This window comes from Labeo rohita, chromosome 5 (assembly GCF_022985175.1).
Source record: "Labeo rohita strain BAU-BD-2019 chromosome 5, IGBB_LRoh.1.0, whole genome shotgun sequence".
Taxonomy (NCBI): domain Eukaryota; kingdom Metazoa; phylum Chordata; class Actinopteri; order Cypriniformes; family Cyprinidae; genus Labeo; species Labeo rohita.
Genome location: NC_066873.1, coordinates 43,706,286 through 43,728,734, shown reverse-complemented (window position 1 = coordinate 43,728,734; position 22,449 = coordinate 43,706,286). Strand labels below are relative to the sequence as shown.

At 39.2% G+C, this 22,449-nt stretch overlaps 1 protein-coding gene across 1 annotated transcript; it reads right to left on the bottom strand.

The window, feature by feature from the left end:
* Nucleotides 1–4,810: 4,810 nt before the first annotated feature.
* On the bottom strand, nt 4,811–5,798 carry LOC127165480 (cystatin-A). The gene is made up of 3 exons (XM_051110147.1): nt 5,687–5,798; nt 5,357–5,464; nt 4,811–5,032 (listed from the first exon to the last, which is right to left on the bottom strand). The coding sequence occupies exons 1-3, from the start codon at nt 5,744–5,746 to the stop codon at nt 4,913–4,915; spliced, it is 288 nt and encodes a 95-aa protein (XP_050966104.1). The 5' UTR covers nt 5,747–5,798; the 3' UTR covers nt 4,811–4,912.
* Nucleotides 5,799–22,449: the final 16,651 nt, after the last annotated feature.

Sequence of the window (22,449 nt, the reverse complement as noted above, 5' to 3'; positions counted from 1 at the left end):
TCCTGTGGGAGTGGGTGCTGCTGTGGCATCTCTAAGAGAATGTGGCTCCTGTGCGAGTGGGCACTCCTGCGGCAGTGGGAGGGAAATACAGAAGAAAGGCTCCTGCGGGAGCGGGCACTGCTTGTGGCGTCTGGAAAGAGAATGAGGCTTCTACAGAAGCGGGCGCTGCTGCGGCATCTGAAAGAAAATGTGGCTTCTACGGAAGCAGGCACTGCTGCGGAATCTGGAAAGAGGACGTGGGTTTGTGGAAGTGGGCACTGCTGTGGCAGTGGAAAGTAGAGATGAGTGGAAGAAGAGATACAGGCTCCTGCAGGAGCGGGCACTGCTGCGGCATCTGAAAAGAGAATGTGGCTTCAGCCAGGGGCGTTTCTAGGATTTTAAAACATCCGGGGCTGGTGCCAAAACATCAGGGGCTAGTGGTAGTCGGTGGGGGCTCACATCATGCGCACATAAGATTTTGTTCAACACAAGTGGTTGAACCTGGATCCTACTAGGTGGGTCCAGGGGCATTAAACCGGGGGTTAAAGACCTTGTCACACTATTAACAATAGTAAATAGTAATCACTGCAAATAGCAAACATATCAAAGTATTATAACAAAATTATAACATTACAAAAATATGTTAGACAAATAAAATAATACATTTGAAAATGTATTTATAACTGTAACAAATTTGCATGCAAATTGGGCCCTATTCCCCCACCCCCCAAATTCCAATTTATTTATTTATTTTTTCAAATTCTGTTTTCTGTTTTCATTTTTCTGGCCTTCTTTTTAATGGTTAAATTTAATTTTATTAATTATTTAATTAGTAATTAATTAAAACCATGACTCTTATACAATTTACCGTCAATTTATCAAAAGTTAAGAAAATTTACATGTTTGGGACCCTATAAAATGTTTTATTTTTTCTGACTTTACGTTTTATTGTTATGTTTTAGCATGTCTTTTTATTTGAATGCATAAAACAGCTTTTATTTATTTTTACAATAGCCTTATGGAACTCTGTATTGTGTATTTTTCTGGTTATCAGATGAAGGTAAAAAATATTGACTTAATTGATCTTTTAATGAAAATGATATTTTATTTTTGGCAAATAAAGGGGATTTACTATTAAAATGTAAAACATGGAAGAAATATTGTGAGGAAAAAAATGTATACATTTTTATTAATTAATAGTAGTAGTAGTAGGCACGTACATTATACTGAATGATGAATAAAGTTAAACCGAACTTTTATTTTGACGGGTTGCCGACTTGCCGTGAATACCTTTACATTTCTGTGTATATATTTGACGCTTCTTTTACTCAAATGAAACAGTGAAATGCTCATTAAGTGACTAATGTATTTATGCCCTCATTTAGTGAAACGGCAGACGCTAAAATCACTGCACGCCCCAGTATTACATGTGTAGAAAACGAAACCGCGCATCCGCACCGTTCATTCATAAAAAGACACGCAGAACAGCAGGATTCATATTTAAATATCCTTTTGCGGCATAATTAAGACATATTTACAGATACTAGTCCCTATCGCGACTTGATTTAAGTTTAAGGACCAACTTTTGATTAATTAATTTAATCTTTGACTTGGAAATCATAGGGCCAAACAAAAAAAACATTCGGGGCTGGAGTAAAAACGTTCGGGGCTCGAGCCCCGAATGATTAGCCCTAGCGACGCCCCTGGCTTCAGCGGAAGCATGTGCTGCTGCAGCAGTGGGGAAAGCGGAGAAGTCTCCTGCAGGAGCAGACAGTGTTGCGGCAGTGGGGGAATGCGGAGGGGGCTTCTGTGGGAGCGGGGTGCTGTCGGGATGGTTGAAGTGGAGATGAGCCGCTATGGGTGGTTTTGGTGGTGTTAAAGGGGTTTGAGTGAACAGGGATAGACTGGTGTTAGAGGGGTCGGCTGATGAGAATTCGGTGAGCTTCTTTGATATGGAAGCGGTCTGACCGCATATAGGTTTTGAAGGCCTCTGGCTTCTGAAGACTCCTTATGCTGCTGGCTACAAGGGTTGGTTCCAAGGCGAGAGCCTTTGGAGGGATGGGTTAGGAATGGCAGAAGTTAGAGAGAAGGAAGGGCGAGCATGCAAGGGGAAAGGAGAAAAGAAAGCTGCTAGAACTGCTTGCGGAGGCATGCTCATGCTTGGGGCATGAGCATTTTTTTAAACCACACAAAAGGAAGAGGGTATTGAAACGGCTATACAGCCAAGCGGCACAGCTGGTAACTTTAGACACTTGAGAGGTGCCTAGCAGTACGCACTTCACATATGAATTAAGTTGCAGAATGCACTTGTTCAATAGTTGAAATTTTTATAGTTATGTTTTGTTTTTTGTTTTTAATAGTGGCATCAGTTATATAACTGCTTTGTTTCCAGTGGTTGTAGGAATATAATGCATTGTTTCATAAGCAGAACAATTATGATTTGTTTTCTTTTCATCTGGGACATTTATATAAATCTCATCTCTACACAGTTGGCAAACCACATGGTTTACACAAACTGTATAAGGGAAATAAAATGAAATACATACAGACCTGTATGTATAGAATACAAAAAAAAAATGAATAAAATAATAGATTGTAAAGGCTATAATTTTTTGCTCTAAAATATTTTATTTGCTAGAAAAAGCTCTACAAATATTGCAATTAAATGTGTGTGTATGTTTTAAATCTGTGTGTATGTTTTAAATCTGCATTTGGAAATCACAAAAACCTAATAATGATAATTCATTCAATTTATGAACACTTGACTGTTAAAATGACAACACAGACCAAAAATGTATTATTCATCATGATTTCTCAGATGTGTCTATATATTTTTGGTAAAATAATAATAATAATAATACTAATAATAATAATAATAATAATTAATTAATTAATAAATAAATAAATAAATAAATAAATAAAGAAAGAAAGAATACTGCATTTCAAATGTTTGATCATTTGGTTGCTTTTATGCCATAATATCATTTACAGCAATAGACCCAGCTGAAAAATATGTAAAGCTATTTGTGGTACATTAATATTTTTCAAAACACTATAAAATAGGGTTATTGTAGCTATCAAAATTAAATTAATAAAAACCATTTTTGTTACTTGAAATAAAACATAATAAATAAAACACATAAAAAAAAATTCAGGTAGATGCCAAAACAACATTTCTTACTTTCATTTAGTAAAGTGAGTAAAATAACTAAAACTAAAATAAAATAGAATATTTAGATACATTAAAAACAACAACAACAAGCACACAACAAAATTTCTAAAACCTTAACTAAAATTTAAATAAAAAAATAAAAAAATAAAATCTAATTCAAAATAGTAAAACTTTGAATTCATAAAGAAGCACTGTTAAAGCACTACTGAAATAAATTCAGAGTGACACTTTCTTTGTGAGAAGAATTTGAATGCACTACATTAACAAATTCGGTTTCCTACAACCAATTAAAATTCACCAGCCTTGTGGAAAATTATGTGCATGAAATTTTGTCAGAATTGAGCCACAAGATGGTGCTCTATTACATGAGTTTTCATATTGACTATTTACTATTAACAACACAAACCAAAGCAGTGGTTTCAGACTTTGCAAAAAAAAAATAAAAAAATAAAAAAACAAAAAATCCACTTTAAATCAGTCACCATGTTAATAGTGCAGAGCAAATTCAAGAGAACTTAACCATGCAATTATTTCATAAGTACATTGCATATGTCACACTAAATGTTAAAATAAACAAATGGAAAAATTTGAATTTTAACAACCAAACTGCATACATGTGACTAGAATATCAAAAGCAATGGAAGATGCCACTAAAATGCCTTCAAAAACTGACCAGGTAATGATCTTTAAAATGCTTTTTCTAATGTTTGTGAGTCTTGAAAGATTGAAATTGCTAAAATATGCCTAATTACTATTATTATTATTATTATTTTCATTTTCCCCTACCCAGACACTTTTAATTTTCTCTTTATAGTAAATGAATAAAAATTGATCAAATCGTACACATTTTACTTTGCAATGTTTCCTAAATGCAAGCATTAAAATATGATTCATTTGGGATTTATATGTGCAATTTGTAATTTTCTTTAAAGATTTTAAGATTTCATTGAGGCAGTCTATCGTTATCATCTCTAGTGCTAAATATGACTATAAGGCCTGAAGAAAGCAAGCATTATAAACATTAACATCAGGATTTTCTGTATAAGCTTGACATAGCAGCAGAAATTTCCAGAGCAACAATCCATGCTGTTTTTCAAGCTCTGTTTAAATATATACATTTTTACATATACATATTCTCTCACTCTTTCGTACAATCCATAGTAGTGAATGAATATGCAGAATTATGTTTACAGATGTGACTAATAATAATGCTATGCTTGAACTTCAGTTGGTTCATACACTTGAGAAACAGATTCAATTCCAGTTAAACACTTTACCTCAACTAAAATAAAAGATGACAATTATTGTGTTTAATGACCAATGCAATAGCTTCATGACCAATATTTATCTACTTAATATTTAACTTTAATCCTGTTCCGGGATCAGGGTTGGGAAACACTTTGCTATATAAAGCTAATTATTACTTAAATAATTTTATTTGAAGTTTTGTTGAAATATATTCTAAAATATATTACAATAGAAAAAATGTAAGTTGTAATAATATTTGCAGTATTACTATTTTACTTTCCCTTTTAATGATTTCCTATTTTAATGATTTGTAATAATGAGAAACATTTATGTTAAGTTGTTTTAGCATAAAACATTGTTAGTAATGTTTGATTTTGTTTATATCCACAGATAAACACACTGACACAAGAGGATTTGAATATTGATTTTATTATTGAGTAAAGTAATGGTTTTGAATCATTTTCCTGTGTGTGTCTGATAAGACAGACTATTTCTGTATGTGGTTAGAAGTGTTCAGAAGGGGACCAGAGGGTCATCCATGTTTTTTGGGTAGCGGATTGCTTCCAAATTCAGTTGTCCTTCACCGGCCTGTGATATCTTTGCATGAACACACTTGTCTTTTTCAACACTCACCTGAGAGAAAGACAAAAACACATGAGTATATACAGAAAAACACTATGCAGGTTTACCATGCCCTAATCAGATGTGATGTACTAAAGCAGCAAGTGATAAACGTGATCTCTTCCATGACAGACAATATTAGAGATAGTGACTGCTGCAGACTAGATTTGAACTAGATTTTCCAGCAATACTACAAAGTTGCAACAAAATGATTTATCTTGCAGGGAGTCAAATGCAGATAAATTTTATACAGTGGTATGGTGCTCCTTCTCAGTCAAGATGCAAATCACTTACAAATCATTTACAAGCTCAAAATCCTTAAAAACACACAATTACCTTTACTATGTATGTGTAGTTTACTCCAGCCTCATTTTTAGAAATAAAGTCCAGAGGAGTGTAAACCGCAAAATTGGCTCCAGCCATGCTCACCACTTGTGGCTTTACCTGAATAAACAAAAGATTGAATTCATTGGTCTCTGGAGTTATAAATAAAATGTATAAATTAAGTGTATAACTAAATTAATATATTATTGTATTAAAACAATATATGTAGAATTGTGACTTTAACTGAAAAGCAAAACAGAGCAATCTCTTCAAAAATTACTACAAATATTGTATGCTATAATATATAAATGCATTCACAATGAGTGATTTTGTGTCTCATACCTGAAGGCAGATGCTGTTCACCTCTGGAGTGACAGGCGTCACCGGGCTCCAGTCAGACATGGCTGCAGTGCTGATGATTAAAGTCTGGATGAAATCTAAATGTTATCAGGCAATCTGACTCTCAGACTGATTCTGATCCACTATTTATGTTGCCAAGGTCACATGATCTGAGCCATCATTGGGATACCATGTGATCACACTAAAGATGCCTATCACATCACATCTGTAAATACATAAGTTTACATGCACTCCATGTGTAAACTGTGCAATGAAATGATCATTCTGGCACCTTTAGCATTTCAGAGGTAGATGCAGTAGATTTTCAGATTAGCTGTACATCTACATCTACATCTACATCTACAGCTACATGAACTCACCTGTAAATCTAAAGACGCATACAAAAATGTGCTCAAATAGACAGCCTCAAAATTAAATATAGCCCCAACAACAATCATCAGGGTCCAAGCACCAGTGACTCACATTGAATATCAATCCAACTGAAATGTATCTTATGACATGGTTTTTACAGAAAAGTCTGTCTTGAATCTTCACTGAGAATTACAGTATGATGGAACAAGTTATAGAAACACACTGGTGTCAAAAGGGACAACTGACTTTGAAAATAACCCCCTTACTGAAAGATGTAAGAAACAAACAATCAAAAAAACAAACTACTTTTACAATCAAATAATATGTGCTGTATGCAGTGTCACATGATGTTTTCATTCCATATCTTAAAGCTCTGCGGTTAGGTTAATTATGAAAGACTTTTATTTAGTACTTCCTCATGCATTTCACTAGAACACACACGTCCCCTGACACATAATGGTGATTTAAGAGTTAATTTATTATCAAGCTTTTTATGGTGAGGTCAGCCTATACAGCAGCTACATTAATAATGATTTATTAATGCTTCTTTTTATATAACTATACAATATTACTTTCTGAACATTGTAAAGCATGTTCTTTGCTGAACTTTAATGTGTTATACAGACAATAAGTATAATATATAAAGCTAATTATATATTTTTAAATATATATTTAAAATAAAAATATATAGGTAGAAAATATATTTATGCAAATAAAACTCAAGATGTTACTGCTTCTGCTCCTTACACTAAAAAAAAAACATGCAAAAAAATGTGACTTGCTCAATGCTTTCAACAATGTAAAGAAAGTTTGTCTCATCAGATCCACTGTATTCAGGTTATGACTGATGTAAGAACAATTTTTATTCACATCAGGTGGCCGTTCATAACATTCTTCTATCATTTTAGCTGCACACAGAATAAAAGATGTAAATATATTTTGAAAGGACGATGGTGGCTTTACATGTCCTGTATTATAGTCATGGTTGACAGTCAACAGTTTAAAAAAAAAAAAAAAAAATCCTTTAACCCTAAAACACAACACAGTTCAAATGCAAACATGGGGAAAACACCTGTGAAAAATTACGGAAACTGCATACACACTAATACGTTCCTTACCAACCAAAATCATGAGAGAAGCTGAAATAAGCAAGCGCAATGACCATATCCCACATCAAAATTGTGTTTTTCCATTTCCATACCTAAAATGTATATTTTACAGTGTAAGAGCAAAAATATTTATCTTGCGGTCATTTTTAAATTGATATTTATTTCTATAATAAATATATATGGCCTTCTAACCTTGTGTGAACTATGTGTTTAAACTGTATTGTGTAATGTTTTGTAGAACCAAAAAGATCCTGACACAAGTGTGACTGTAAACTTAAGCCAAACTTAACCTGAGATCTTTGTTTATAACACCTAAAACCATAAATAACGATACTTGATTAATCTGAGTGTCCTATCAAGGCTCAATCTTCATTCAGTCAGTACATCTGCAAGATGCTGACAGTTACACTCTTGTTCATTGTATCCAGATGATTGATGTAGACGGAAGAGATCAAGATTACATGTAACTTACCTGCTTTTGCTCACACAAACATTTATTTGTTCATTTTACTCCTCACGTGAATTTCAAGAGAAAAGCATCTTTGTACCTTACACTCTTAAAAATAAAGGTGCTTTAAAAGGTTCTTCACAGTGATGCCATTGAAGAACCATTGTTGGTTCCACAAAAAAAAAAAAAAAAAAAAAAAAAATTTAAATATTCAGGCAAAGGTTCTTTAAGCAACCACCTCTTTTTTTTCCCTTTCTTTTTTACTTTTTTATAATCTGAAGAACCTTTTGTGAAACAGGATGGTTCTTCAGATGTTAAAGGTTCTTTATGGAACCATTTATACAAAAAAAAAAAAAAAGTTCTTCTATGGCATTGTGAAGCACCTTTATTTTTAAGAGTGTACCTACCTCTAAACAGTACATACAAGTTCCTTAAAGGTACATTTTAGTATTTTGAAAGTACATATTTGTACCTTTTCACTTTGCACCTTAGGGTACCGCACTACAGTGACAGAACTGTACCTTTCCCCCCCCCAGCATGTAATTCCATCCATTATGTCCTACCTCTTCATGAATTTGGCGCAAAATCAAGTTAGAAATATGCCAGTCTTTAACCAATATGATCAGATGTTTAGATTCTTCAGATATCAATGCCATAAAGACGTCCACCAACCTTGACAATATCAAATCAAATCACTTTTTATTGTCACCTCACATTACTGGTACAGTACATATGAGTGAAATTCTTGTGTGCAAGCCTCTCAGCAACAGTGGCATACAAATAACAAAAATAAAGAATAGAGAATAAATATACACACAATGAATAAATACGCACATGAATGCATATGCACACAAGGCATAAATATACCTGCATGTCTACACATATACATATATATATATACATATATATACACACATACATATATATCCACATATATCCCCAATATGTGTATACACAATGTAAAGTGCTAAGTGCTAAGTGCAATATGTGCAGTATGAAGTGCAAGTGACAAAGGATGTCTATATAGTGTTAGATCAGTGTTCAGCAGTCTAATGGCCTGATGGAAAAAACTATCCCTCAACCTGCTGGTTCGGGACCGGATACTGCGATACCTCCTGCCTGACGGAAGTAATTTGAACAGATTATGACTGGGGTGACTGGAGTCATTGATAATCCTCCTCGCTTTCCTCAGGCACCGCTTCCTGTAGATGTTGTGGAGGGAGAGAAACTCACCACCAGTTATCCTTTCAGAGCACCGCACCACTCTCTGCAAAGCTTTCCGGTTATGGGCGGTGCTGTTGCCATACCAGGAAGTGATGCATCCCGTAAGGATGCTCTCGATGGCACAGTGGTAAAAGGTCCTGAGGATGCGGGGGCTCACACCGAATCTCTTCAGTCTCCTGAGAAAGAAGAGGCGCTGCTGCGCCTTCTTCACTATTTTGTCCGTATGGACTGACCATGAGAAATCCTCCGCCAAATGTACACCCAAGAAACGAAAGCTGCTTACTCTCTCCACAGCAACGCCATTGATGGTGATGGAGGTATGTGTCCCTCCACACCTCCTGAAGTCCACTATCAGCTCTTTAGTCTTAGCTACATTGAGGATGAGATGGTTCTCCTGGCACCAGTGTGTTAGGGCAGTGACCTCCTCTCTGTATGCCATCTCGTCACCACTAGTGATGAGACCCACCACTGTTGTGTCGTCCGCGAACTTCACAATGATGTTGGAGCTGCTAGTGGCCTTACAGTCATAGGTGTAAAGTGAATACAGGAGAGGGCTCAGTACACACCCTTGTGGAGCGCCAGTGTTCATTATGACGGAGGATGAAGTAACGCTGCCCAATCTGACCATCTGGCATCTGTTGGACAGGAAATTGAGGATCCAGCTGCAGAGAGAGCTGCTCAATCCTAGCTCTTGTAGTTTCATGTCCAATCTCGAGGGTACAATGGTATTGAATGCTGAGCTGTAATCTACAAACAGCATTCTCACATACGTATCTCTCTTCTCCAGGTGGGAGAGGGCAGTGTGTAGTGTCAAGTTTATGGCGTCATCAGTGGACCTGTTATGGCAGTATGCAAATTGTAAAGGGTCCAGTGAGTCAGGTAGCGCAGAGCAGATGAAGTTCCTGACCAGCCTTTCGAAGCATTTGCTTACAATGGGGGTCAGGGCCACCGGTCGCCAATTGTTCAGGGATGTGATGATAGAGGATTTGGGTACAGGGACAATAGTGGCCATTTTGAAGCAGGCTGGGACCACAGACTTGGAGAGGGAAAGGTTAAAGATATTCATGAACACTCCAGCAAGCTCAGCCACGCATGATTTAAGGACCCAGCCAGGGATTCCATCCGGGCCTGCGGCTTTGCGTTCGTTCACCTGTCTGAAGCACTTCCATACATCCTCTTCAGACACAGTATGCGCATTAACGTCATCCATGATGCGTACCCTGTCCAGTCTTGTGATGTTTGCTGTGTCAAATCTAGTGTAAAATACGTTTAGATCCTCACACAGGGAGGCCGAGGTCTGTGGTGTGCTGATATTTCCTCTGAAGTCTGCGATTGTATTAAGTCCCTGCCACATTCTCCGAGGATTGTCAAGTTGTTGTTCCACTCTGTCCCTCACGTTTTGCTGATTTATTTGTTTTCCTAAGTTGGTAGTTGGCGTATTTATAGTCCAAAGTGTTAGCAGAGACAAAGGCAGAATTCCGTGCCGCCAGTGCCATACGAACATCCCTATTTATCCATGGTTTCTGATTCGGATAAACTTTCACTGTTTTGGATGGGACAACATCGTCCACGCATTTCTTGATGAATCCACAAACTGACTCTGTGTATTCATTGATGTTGTCTGCCGCCGTACGAAACATTTCCCAGTCCGTGTGATTAAAACAGTCCTGTAACATGGATTCTGATTGATCCGACCAACAGTGCACCGTCCTAAGGGTTGGAGCTTCCTGTTTCAGCTTCTGCCTATAGACTGGCAGGAGCAAAATGGAACGATGATCAGATTGGCCGAATGGGGCGCGGGGGAGGGCTTTGTACGCATTCCGGAAGGAAGTGTAGCAATGGTCAAGCAGCCGCTCTCCTCGTGTGTTAAACTGAATGTGCTGATAAAGTTTTGGTAAAACTTTCCTCAAGTTAGCGTTGTTAAAGTCCCCGCTCGTGATGAACGCCGCCTCAGGGTGCGTGGTTTCCTGACTGCTGATCACGTTATACAGATCCCTGTGTGCTCGGTCAGTGTTGGCTTGTGGGGGAATGTAGACAGCCGTAATAATGACTGCCGAAAATTCCGTCGGTAACCAGAATGGTCGACACATAAGCATCAGATACTCCAGATCCGTTGAGCAAAGGAACTTTATCGGGTGCACGTTTGCATAATCACACCAAGAGTTGTTGATCATAATGCACACGCCACCGCCTCTGCTTTTCCCAGTTAGCTCCCGCGACCTGTCCGCACGATGCACGGAGAACCCCGGGAGCTTAATAGATGAGTCTGGTATCCTATCCGATAGCCAGGTTTCTGTAAGGCAGATCACACAGCAGTCTTGTGTCTCTCCCTGGAATGAGATCTGTGCCCAAAGTTCACACAGTTTGTTCTCTAGAGACTGCACATTAGCCAGTAATATACTAGGAAGCGGTGGTCTGTTAGCGCGCCGTCTCAGGTGAGCCAGGGCACCAGATCTTCTGCCTCTACGCCGGCATCTGCAGGTTCCAGGGACCCAGGATAAAGGTGTCTCAGATGAGATGAATGGGGGTGATGTAAACGGAGGATCTGTGTTCCAAAACTTAAACTCCGGGAAATGGTAAGAAAGTCCAGCTCTTATATACAGTAAGGTTTGACGATCATATACATATACATATCATATACGATCATCCAGTGCACCTCACAGACCAAGAGCTAGGCCTCATGCTTACCACAAACCCAGAGTGCCATTAATTAATTTCTATCCCTCAATTTATTTTACATCTGTCACCGGTCACATCCTGTATCCAAGATTCCCTGGCTCCATCCGGTTCTTTGAACCATTCTTCTTTGCTGGTTCTGTCCATCCCAGATCCTTCGTCTCTGCTGATCCCTCTCAGCCTTCTTGCTTCTGTGTCTCTAATGGTTTACTCAGCTTCCAGGCTCCTTTGTCTCCAATCTTCCCTGCTGGTTTTGCCTAGCTCCCTGGCACTGCCTCAGATCTTTTGGCCCCCAGCTCTGCTTTTGTCCTGGGATTCCTCAGTTTTACTTCACTATGCTTGGCTCAAGACTCTGCCTCAACCATCAAACCACTGGCTTCACCGTGGCTTCTTGCTCACTCAGCTTCACCTTGGTCTATCATCCCTCCAACTCCACTGGTGTCCCTCGTCCTACTGTGTTAGCCTGGGTTTGTCATCCCTTGGCTCCACTCTGGACTTCCAGGCCTGTGGGTACGCCTAGACTCTCCAGTCCTTCAGTTCCATCATCATGCTTGCTCCCACTGACTCCCCCTCAGTCCTCCAAGCCTCCAGCTCTGCTTTGATCCTGCAGTCCCCTGGTTCTCCAGCTTGACTGACTTCACCACAGTCTTCCATCTTCACATCTCTGACCTGGGTACAGCATCTGTGGCTCTACCGTGGGTCTGCATCTGTCCAGCTCCATCTGTTTCTCACCATGCACCCTACTATGTTTTCATCCTGGGGTTCTTTTTCCACCTTCCTAGCCTTGTGTAGCTATCATCACCTTCTTCCTCCACTTCAGTGTTTTTGTATATGGCACCAGGAGTGGCCTACCTGGAGAAGATGTAATGTCATGTTTTGTTTCTGTTCAGGACTTTTTTCATCCCTTTTGTTTTTATTTTCATATTTCCTGTTTCTTGTTTCTGTTTTCTTTGTTAGCTTAGTTTTTCATGATCTCATTTGCTTTATTATTATTTAATCACTTGTGCTCTTGCATAGTTGCTAGTTTAGTCTGTATTTATAGTTCTCAGTTTCAGCTGTTTGTTCATTCCTTTTCCTTTATAGCATGATTTTCTGTACTCCAGCATTTTGCCTATACTCCTGAGTGTTTTGTTTTCATTTAATAAAGACAGCCTGCAGAAAATTGATTGTCTAATCTATTTTCATTGAACTGCACCATGACCGAAAAATTGACCTTTTGAGGCCCAACTCTTGTCCATTAATCAAAAGCCACTGGAGGATTTTGTGGAGGACTTTCTACAGCTGTCATCAGATTTCTTGGAACAAAGGCATTGGGTTTTTGGGCATTGGTTATTAAGCTAGTAGCAGTATCCCCCATCCAGAGAACCCCTTTATCAAGGGGGAGGCCATAGGAGGATTTCATAGAGGACTTTCTAGAATTCGACAACCAGGTTTGCTCCACCATGAGTCTGAAACCATCCAGCTCAGCACCTTGCTGATTCTGCTATTGCCTCTTCCACTGCTGGCTCCACCCTCAGTCTCTCACTCCCCCAGCTCCTTGATTTTCTCTTTCTCCACCAGCCCCTCTTTGCGTCACCAAGCCCCCTGTTTTCAGTTCCTGTTTTCTTGGTTACCTTTGTTTCTGATTATGTCATTTGTTTCTATTTTTGCTCATTTTATCACCTGTGTCTTTAGTTCCTCGATTAGTCTGCATATAGCCCTAAGTTGTTATTCGTCCTTTCTTATTGCTTTATAGCTAAATGTTTTTGTTCTCCAGCATTTTGCCTGTACTCCTGAGTGTTTTGTTTTCATTTAATAAAGACAGACTGCTGCAAATAGAGAGGTATTAAAAAGAGCTTGTGACTAAATCTTGTTGGATCCACTTAAACTGTCAGTCAAACCTCAAAACTCCACCACAAGTTCCACAGCAGCTGAGCTGAACAAAGTCTTGCAAGGGTAAATAAAGATATTGTTGTTTGTAAGTACAGTGTTTTCTTTATGCAAAAAACTCATTTTCCATCTTGTCTATAGCCAATACACTTAAAGCTGCAGTCCATAAGTTTTGCTTCTTTGTCTTAATCTCTGTAATTGCAGCTATTTGCGGAATTATCTTCCTTGCGTGGGTTGTGTGGCTGTCACATCTGTGGAATCAGATTCTACTAGTACTTCTTGGAATATATCACCCAAATTCAAACTATTGTCATTGAACTGTAACAAATCTGACACTATTGTTCTGACCAACTGAGCAATAAAGCATTACAATAAATTGCGCCACCAGTGGTGATTAAATCTAACGATCGCTTTGCTTATATCACATCAAATCCTCCAAACTATTATTACTGTTACATTTCTTTCTCAAATTGTTAATGTTAATTGACATCAGCATTGCATGTGTATATAGTGTGTGTTAGCATGTAGCCTAGATTTCAGTTTCTGTTCAGTTTAATCTCTAATTGAGGAATTGATGCAAAGCCTCTGACGTTTTTCTTTAAAATGAGCATTTCTTTCTGGCTACTATGAATAAGTTTTAAGTACTGGTACTTCTGAATGGGTTGAGGCTGGGATTCATTGCATTTAAAGTGAAAGTACTTGATGAACATATACTATGTGTTGAGAGTGTTCACTCAGTGTCGTTATCTCATTTTTGACCAAGATGGCTTTGAGAGGCTTTTGAATTGGAACTCTTTAATTGTCAAACCATACAAATTTCATATAAAAAATTATTTTAACCCCAAAAACAATTTATTCTTTCTTAGAACCGGTTCTCATTCAAATACAAATCTTATGTAATCCCACATAGGCTGTCTGTAATCAGATGCACATTTAAAACTGGAATGTAATTTAATTTCAGTCACATGTGTTTCATAAACACATAATCCTTTCTGGATTACAATCTGCCATCAAATAGGTAAATTTAATTTTTCCAGCTGCTGTGAGAAAAGGCTATAAATGATCCAGTACCTGCAGCATCCTCATATGTGATATAATGTAGCAATATAGCCTACTAGCCGGGACACCTTTTTTAAGTTTACAAACGTGACGTAATGATGCTGCAGCATGCTCAAATTTCCAGTGAAAACTTACCTGTACCACTCAAATTAGAAAACATTATTATAAGCTAACCGTTGTGAGTCAAGCTAAAGTAATGCAATACTGGCTGGTTATGTGTTTATTGATATATTGATTTCGGATCATTTTGAACAAAAAAAGTTATGGGCTGCAGCTTTGCGCATACTGTAACATTTCATCTCTTTCATCTAAAATGTATCAGAGTTTTGTCTGATACCTAAAACCATTTAATAAAACTGTATTAACAGCCTTTTATCAGCCTGAGAGGTTGACAGATGAAGCTCTGAAATAGCAGGAGCAGGAGACAAAAAGATTGTTAAATAAAATAAAAAAGAGTTTATTCAATAGTTTGATTTCAATGATCAGACTTTGTTTGACCAGCACAAAAAAAGTGTTATTATACCAAAAAAAGTGCTATGGAAAAATGCCTGTTGTAAAATAATAGTAATAAAAATAATAAATAATGACCTTTGGGTTACAAGTCTAACCATTAGGCCACAACTCCTCCCAAATCCAATTTTGTACTCCAATACTGAGCTCTATAAACTAGAGATATTCTATTTATATTAGATCAAGCAAGCGCAGAATCAACTTTGCGCTGCTGCCCGCGATCGCGTCAAAGATCAGGCAAAATTGCACGTGTATCTTAAAAAGTGGATGTTTTGTAAGGTGCTACGCCACGCGTTTTTCTGCCATCTAGCGGTTAAGAGGAAAATAATATCAAAGGTGCCTTTTACACCAGGGCGCTTTTAGCCCCATTGTACCCTACTATAAATTTGGTTATGCTAGTATGTGTGGAAATATTTAAACCACGTGTTTTACAACTAACTAACAGTTTGTGCCCCGCGCTCCACTACATTTATTGTAAACAGAACAGAAATCAAAAACTAAGAGAACATAGTCACAAGCAATTAAAATGATTGGCAAAGAACGAAGAAAACACAATAACTATATATACACAGGAGCTAATTAGGCAAACAAGACAAACCTGGGAACAATCAGACTATTTAACAGGGAAAACTACAAAGGACTACAAATATGGCACTAGAAACAGGAAGTACATCAAAAGTCCACACATGGCACAGCATAACATATAATATGTAATATATCTCTAAATAAAGCTCTAAATTTGCACACAGTATACTTATAAAGCAGCAAACTTATAAATGTATAAGAAAAAAATAATTTCTGAGTATTTTATTGAAAATAAATTTTCTTTTAACCCTGGTTGCCCGAGGGAATGAGACGCTGCATCCGAAAATGCTAGGAGAATGCCTACAGCGAGATCACGCTCTGAACACATGTAATCTGACCAATCGAAGGGCGAGACGTCACGAGTGACATAAGCAATGACCGGCATCAGCTTCAGGGGATGAAGTGAGCACTCACAGGGATGCTGGAAGTATGGCTCGAGATACGGCGTCTCGTTCCCTCTCGGAACCAGAGTTATATGGGTAACCTGGGACATTACCCTTCAGGAACTCGAGCTGCATCCAAAAACGCTAGGGGAACGAGATGCCCACGCCACCAGACTTCCAAATCCCTGCCTAAGGTGCAGCTAGGGCAGGAGGACAGAGGAGCCAGGAGTGGCTCGAACATCTGTAAAATGGTGAGGGGCGTGGACCATTCCACAGCGTTGCAGATGTCCTGCATAGGGACACCTGCCAGAAGGGCCTTGGAGGCCGCCATACCTCAAGTGGAATAAGCCTTGACCCCCAGCGGTGAGGGGAGACCAGAGGACTCGTAAGCAAGAGAAATAGCATCAGTGCTCGCACTGGACACATACAGTTAAGCTTCTGCTGGTCAGGCTCCCTGAAGGGAGGAGGACAGAATGCCTGGAGCACGACAAGCTGTGGTGCAGTGGAAGGGACCTTAGGAACATACCTCGCTCGGGGGTAAAAAAAAATGCTTTGGCCAGTCCAGGGGCAAAGTCAAGGTAGGAAAGGGCCACTGACAGGGCCTGCAGGTCCCCAACCCGCTTAAGGGAAGTTAGTGCTAGAAGCAGAGTAGTCTTGATGGTAAGCAACCTATCAGAAATCTCCTCTATAGGCTTAAACGGAGGTCTACTGAGAGCTTTGAGCACCACAGCAAGGTCCCACGGTAGGGACACGGGGTCATACTGGAGGTCTCAGCCTCAGCACACCACAGAGGAAACGTGTAACCAGGGGGTTCTTGCCCACTGACAGGCCACCAAGAGGGGCGTGGTAGGCTGAGATCGCCGCCACGTAAACCTTCAAGGAGGAGTGGGTTAACCCTGTGGAGAACAAGCCTGCAAAAACTACAGCACTGTACCGATTGGGCAGTTAACTGGGTCAAGCTGGCGATCTCCACACCATGAAGTGAAGAGTCTCCACTTCAGGGCGTACAGTTTCCTCGTAGAGAGAGCTCTGGACTGGAGGATGGTCTCAACAACCTCAGTTGAGAGGCCGGAAGCTATGAGTTGTCCACAGCAACACTCCAGTCCACAGCAACACTCTCCAAATTTGCTTCACCACCTCGAGGTGCAGCATCCATTCCCCAGGCCTCAGCCCCTGTCTCGACAGGACGTCTGCTCCCATGCTCAGATGCCCAGGGACGTGAACTGCGTTCATCTAACTTGGTCTTCTGCTGTTCAGCCTGTTCCTCAGTGGGTCAGTCGATCTTAATCTTGGCAACCACACGAGTTACCACCTCTAGCAGCTCCTTGTACTAGGGAGATTGAGGGAGTGGTTCCTTAATCACTCCACATCGACCTCCTCGGCGGATGATAGGAGAAGGGAGGAGCCCGTTTCGTGGTGGAAAGTAGCCGCAGAGCGGGCTTCCGATCCCACAGAACAGGCTGTGGATCTGGCGGGTGAGGAAGGAGATGGGGATCACCTGTCTCCATTCCCTCCAACAGATCCAGCTGTGAGCCCCACGAATGCAGTTGTGCAAACTAGTACGAAAAACAGGGTGAAAGACACAACACAGAGCGCTTTGCTGAAAGACTGAAGCTGATGCTGGTTCCACCACACGTGCTTTTAAGTTTCCTGATCCCTAGCCCGTGATGTCTCAAAACATTCAGAGCGTGATCTGTGTTTTTGGCAGCTCGAGTTCCTGAAGGGGAATTCAATTTCTGCACACTGAAAGAGAAAGATATTAAATATCAGTGACCATATACAGCATGTAAAATATAGTTAGATGGTCATTATTACAAATAAATTCTCACAAGGGATGAAGGGGTTTATTTTTCAAGTATGAAGATGTTGTGGAACATCTTAAACGTTTCAGATCTTTCAAATAATGAATAAAATATAATTTGAAGTTAAAAGGACTTACTGCAAGAACCACTAGAATGGATATTTTAGGATAAAAAATAAGACAATAATTACTGAAGGCATAACTTACCTGTAGATTATTTATGTTTTTAGCTGCAGTGTAATTTTTAGATCTTCCAGTTGCATCAATGTTGCTCTTCAGCAAACCTGAAAAAATGAATGAACCATCAAAACAACCAAAGAGAAACAAAGAGAACATGTGATATGGTTATATTTGTGTAGATCTAGTCCACTTAAATTTGTTTGTCTACTGAACATATTTGCAGTAAAACCAGTACAAACCTATCAATGTGATGATCATAAGCACATTCAGCAGAACAGATGTGATGATGGTCAGGTTTCTCCACTGAATCTCTTCATGCGAGTATGTCTGATTCCTGTGGAGTCTGTAAAACAGTTTTGGTTTTATCAATCTTTATTCAGTTGCAAACTTTAACAGAACAAATAAACTGCAAAATATTAGCTCTACATATATTCAATGGAAATCCATCATGTAAATCAGTAAAAATACATCTGAATAACAAAATCACTCACTACTGATGTACATCTTGGTGCCATTGCTGAATTCTTGTGGTTCATTAGTTTTGACACAATAATAAACTTCAAATTAATCATTGCTGATATTTCTGATGAACAGACGACTGTTAGTTTTCACTACGTTTTAGTCTTTGAAGATGCTGTTTTCATATTTAGCTCCTTCAGATATGTTATCATAAGTGAGTAAGATCAATACTGGAGGATCTGGTGATTTCTGTTTGTACTAGTAAATCTCCTCTATATCAAGATCACAGGTTATATTCACATCAGCTCTTAAAGTTACTGCTATGTTTGTTAAACTCTGTGGCTTGAGACCACATCAACAGATCTGTGAGAGAAAGAAAAACACAATTATTAAGATAGAAAATCTAAATAAACACCATTTGCTGATTAAATCAAATGTGATATGATAAATGAGCGGAATTGCGCACACTCTCTCTCTCCTCGCTGGTGATTGAATGTTTAGCTCTTCCATGTTTCTGGTTTCCTTGTTTCCTTGTCTTTGTGTTTTGATTCTTGGACTGTTACCTTGTTTTTGATTGATTGCTGCCTGCCCTGACTATTGCCTGTCATTTGCATTACTGTTTTGCCTGTGCTTCAGATTGTACTGTTGGCTGGTGTTTGACCCTCCCTGTTTGGCCACATTTGTAAATAAAGCCTTGCATTTGGATCCCCAACTCTGCCATCACGATTCCCACATTACATATATTTACCTAAAAACATCACAAAAACATGAAGGTGACTGCATTTTCACCACTGTCTCTACCTGCTTCAAAACAACCGTCATTGTGCCAGTACTAAAACATGGTGCTGCAGTAGCCCTTATTGATTTCTGCCCTGTCACTCTCACACCAATCATAGCAAAATGTTTTGAGAGGCTGGTGCTCTGCCAACTAAAAACATGCTTGTCCCCAACACTAGACCTATTTCAGTTCACCTACAAACCCAACAGGTCAACTGAGGTTGCCATGATCTCAGCAGTCCACACTGCTCTGAATCATCAACACTTATGTCAGAATACTATTCATCGATTTCAGTTCTGCCTTTAGTACTGTGATTCCATTTAAGGTGATCTTCAAGCTCACTGATCGTGCCATCAGCCCCTCTCTGCAACTAGACCTTGGATTTTCTCACTAACAGACCACAGAATGAATGTTTGAAAATGTAAACTGTTATCTCCTACTGATACACTACAGCAAAAGATAGAAATAACTGACTTTAAACCATTTTTTAGCTGGTGAAAACACAGTACATAGTATATAGCATACCTTAGATTTCACTTTTTATATACTGAGCATTCAATTAAGTAACTTGCACAATCATTGGGGTCAAGTGTATCTATAGCTTAGAATTAAAGAGGAAGGTTTTTTTCTTAAGTTTTAAGTTCCAGTTTTCTTAGTTACTTTTGTTTCTAATAATGTCTTCTAAGGTTACATATTTTACCTACTTGTGTCTTGCTAGTTTAGTCAATATATTTATATCATTCAGTTTCAGTTGTCATTTGTCAATTTTCATTGCTAAATAGCAGGGGTGCCCAATCTTGTTCTTGGAGCTCTACCTTCCTGCAAAGTTCAGCTCCAACCCTGATGAAACACAACTGAACGAGCTAAATAAGATCCACAGAAGCACTTGATAATTACAGACAAGCATGTTTGATCAGGGATGGATCTGAACTCTCCAGGTAGGTAGATCTCTAGAAGCAGGAGCAGGCACCCATGCTTTATAGTGTGGTTTTCTGATCTCCAGTGGTTTACCTGGATTCTGGAACACTGCTGCAAGTATCCTCTAATCTGCTTTCATTGAACCACATCATAGCATAGCAACTGACCTTTTTAATATGGAGCTAGCAACAGTAACCCTTCACCTAGAGGCCGCTTTATCAAGAGGGTTGGCCACAGGAGGATTTCATGGGGGACTATATAGAACTCTGCCATCAGGTTTGTTGGTATGAGGGCATGTTGACAGCCTCCTTCTCCACTCTATATTGGTGGGGAATAGCATTTGCTCACTACTCCAGTACAAGAAGTATGTGCTCTGTTTGACCGTCTTCTGCCTAACAGTGGAGGAGGTCCAGGAAAACACCTGTTCTGCCTGTTTCTTAGTCCTTTAAGCCCAGCCTGCCTTTAACCATTCAGTGGACCTTACAGACTAAGAGCTAGGGCTCATGCCTACCAAGAACCCAAAGGCCCAATAGTTAATTCCTACCCCACAAGGTATACTTCATCTGTCACTGATCCCGTACTGCCTCCTAGATTCCCTGGCTCCATCCAATTCCTTGACCTTCCTCCACTGATCCCACCCAACCTTCTAGCTCCTTTGTACCTGCTGGTTCCCCACAGCCTCCAGACACCATTGTCTCCAAGCTCCATAGCTCCATCCTCCCGGCTGGTTCTGCTAGTTCCTCCTTGATGTTCCACTCACCAAGTACCCCACCAACCAGGTTTTCGTCCCCGGGGTCTTTGTCCACTTTCCCAACCCTGTATAGCTTTCATTACCGTCTCTCTCTGTGTCAGGGTTAGTTTTGTTTATGGCAATCAGGGATGTAATGTCATGTTTTGTTTCTGACCCCAATTCCTGTTTTCTTGGTTACCTTAGTTTCTGTTTATGTTATTTGTGTCTATGCTTATTTTATCACTTGTGGTCTTGCTTAGTTTCTAGTTTAGTTTATATTTATACCTCGTAGTTTCAGCTGTTATTTGTTATCTATTCTTCTTGATTTATAGCGTGGTTTTATGTTTTCCAGCATTTTGCTTGTACTTCTGAGTGTGTTGTTTTTATTTAATAAAGTCAGCCTGCTGCAAATAGATCTAAACTCTATTCATTGAACTGCACCATGATAGAAGAACTGCCCTTTTGAGGCCCCTAGAGAATTTTGTGGAGAACTTAGTAGAACTTTGACAGCAGGTTTGTTGGAGCAGGGTTGACTATCTCCTCCTCCAATCTATGCCAGTGTGGAATACCATTTTCTTGCTGCTTCAAAAATTAGAGTATGTGCTCTGGTTCACTGGTTCCTCCTTAACAGCAGACGCCTATTCCTAGCACTCTGTTCTCCTTTCAACCCTGCCTAGCCGTAATCCTCCAGTGCAGTGGTTCTCAACTTCAGTCCTCGAGACCCACTGCTCTGCACATTTTGTATGTCTCCCTCATTTAACACACCTGATTCAGATCATCAGCTCATTAGGAGATCCATAAGATCCATAAACTGAACTGATTGTGTCAGATTCAGAAACATACAAATGGTGTAGAGCTGTGGGCCTCGAGGACTGGAGTTGAGAACCACTGCTGCAGCGTACCACATATCCAGAGGCAGAGTCCACGCCAACTATGGTGCTTATGGAACAGGATTTGCCTACCAGGATGAGGTACCATGTTTTGTTTCTGTTTATGACTCTTTTCATCCATTTGTTTTTGTTCATATTTTCTGTTTTTAGCTCCTGTTTCATTGGTTCATTTGGTTTCTTATGATGTCATTTGTTCCTATGGTTGCTTATTTTCTCACCTATGTTTTTAGTTGCTAAAATAGTCTGCACATTTATAGCCCTTAGTTTCAGTTGTTATTAGTCATTTCTTGTTGCTTTAAAGCATGGTTTTCTGTTCTTCAGCATTTTGCCTGTACTCCAGATAGTTTTGTTTTCATTTAATAAAGACAGATTGCTGCAAATAGATCTTCTAATCTTCTTTCATTGTGGTGCACTGTGACACAAAGTTAAAGTGAAGCTAACCTGATACATGATATTCAGAACAAATGTTATGGGAAACTAAAATATCTCAGTTGTAGTCAAGCGTCAGTCATTATCAATTTCATTGTCATGATTTTTGCTTTTGATGTTTGTATTAGTTCACATTTTATTGTTTCATGTAATGTAATAAAATGTGTTTTGGTTGAGTCTTGAGGTTGTTCAAAGTAGTTGGAGCAACTTATATATTGTTAACCCTCTGGTTGTGTTCAGATTCCTGTCACACTTGTGGTGTTCCCGGTCGAAAATGACCGGACTCCAAACAACTGCTTATAAAACTCTCATTATGCTATATTATCACCAAATAATGGATTCATTC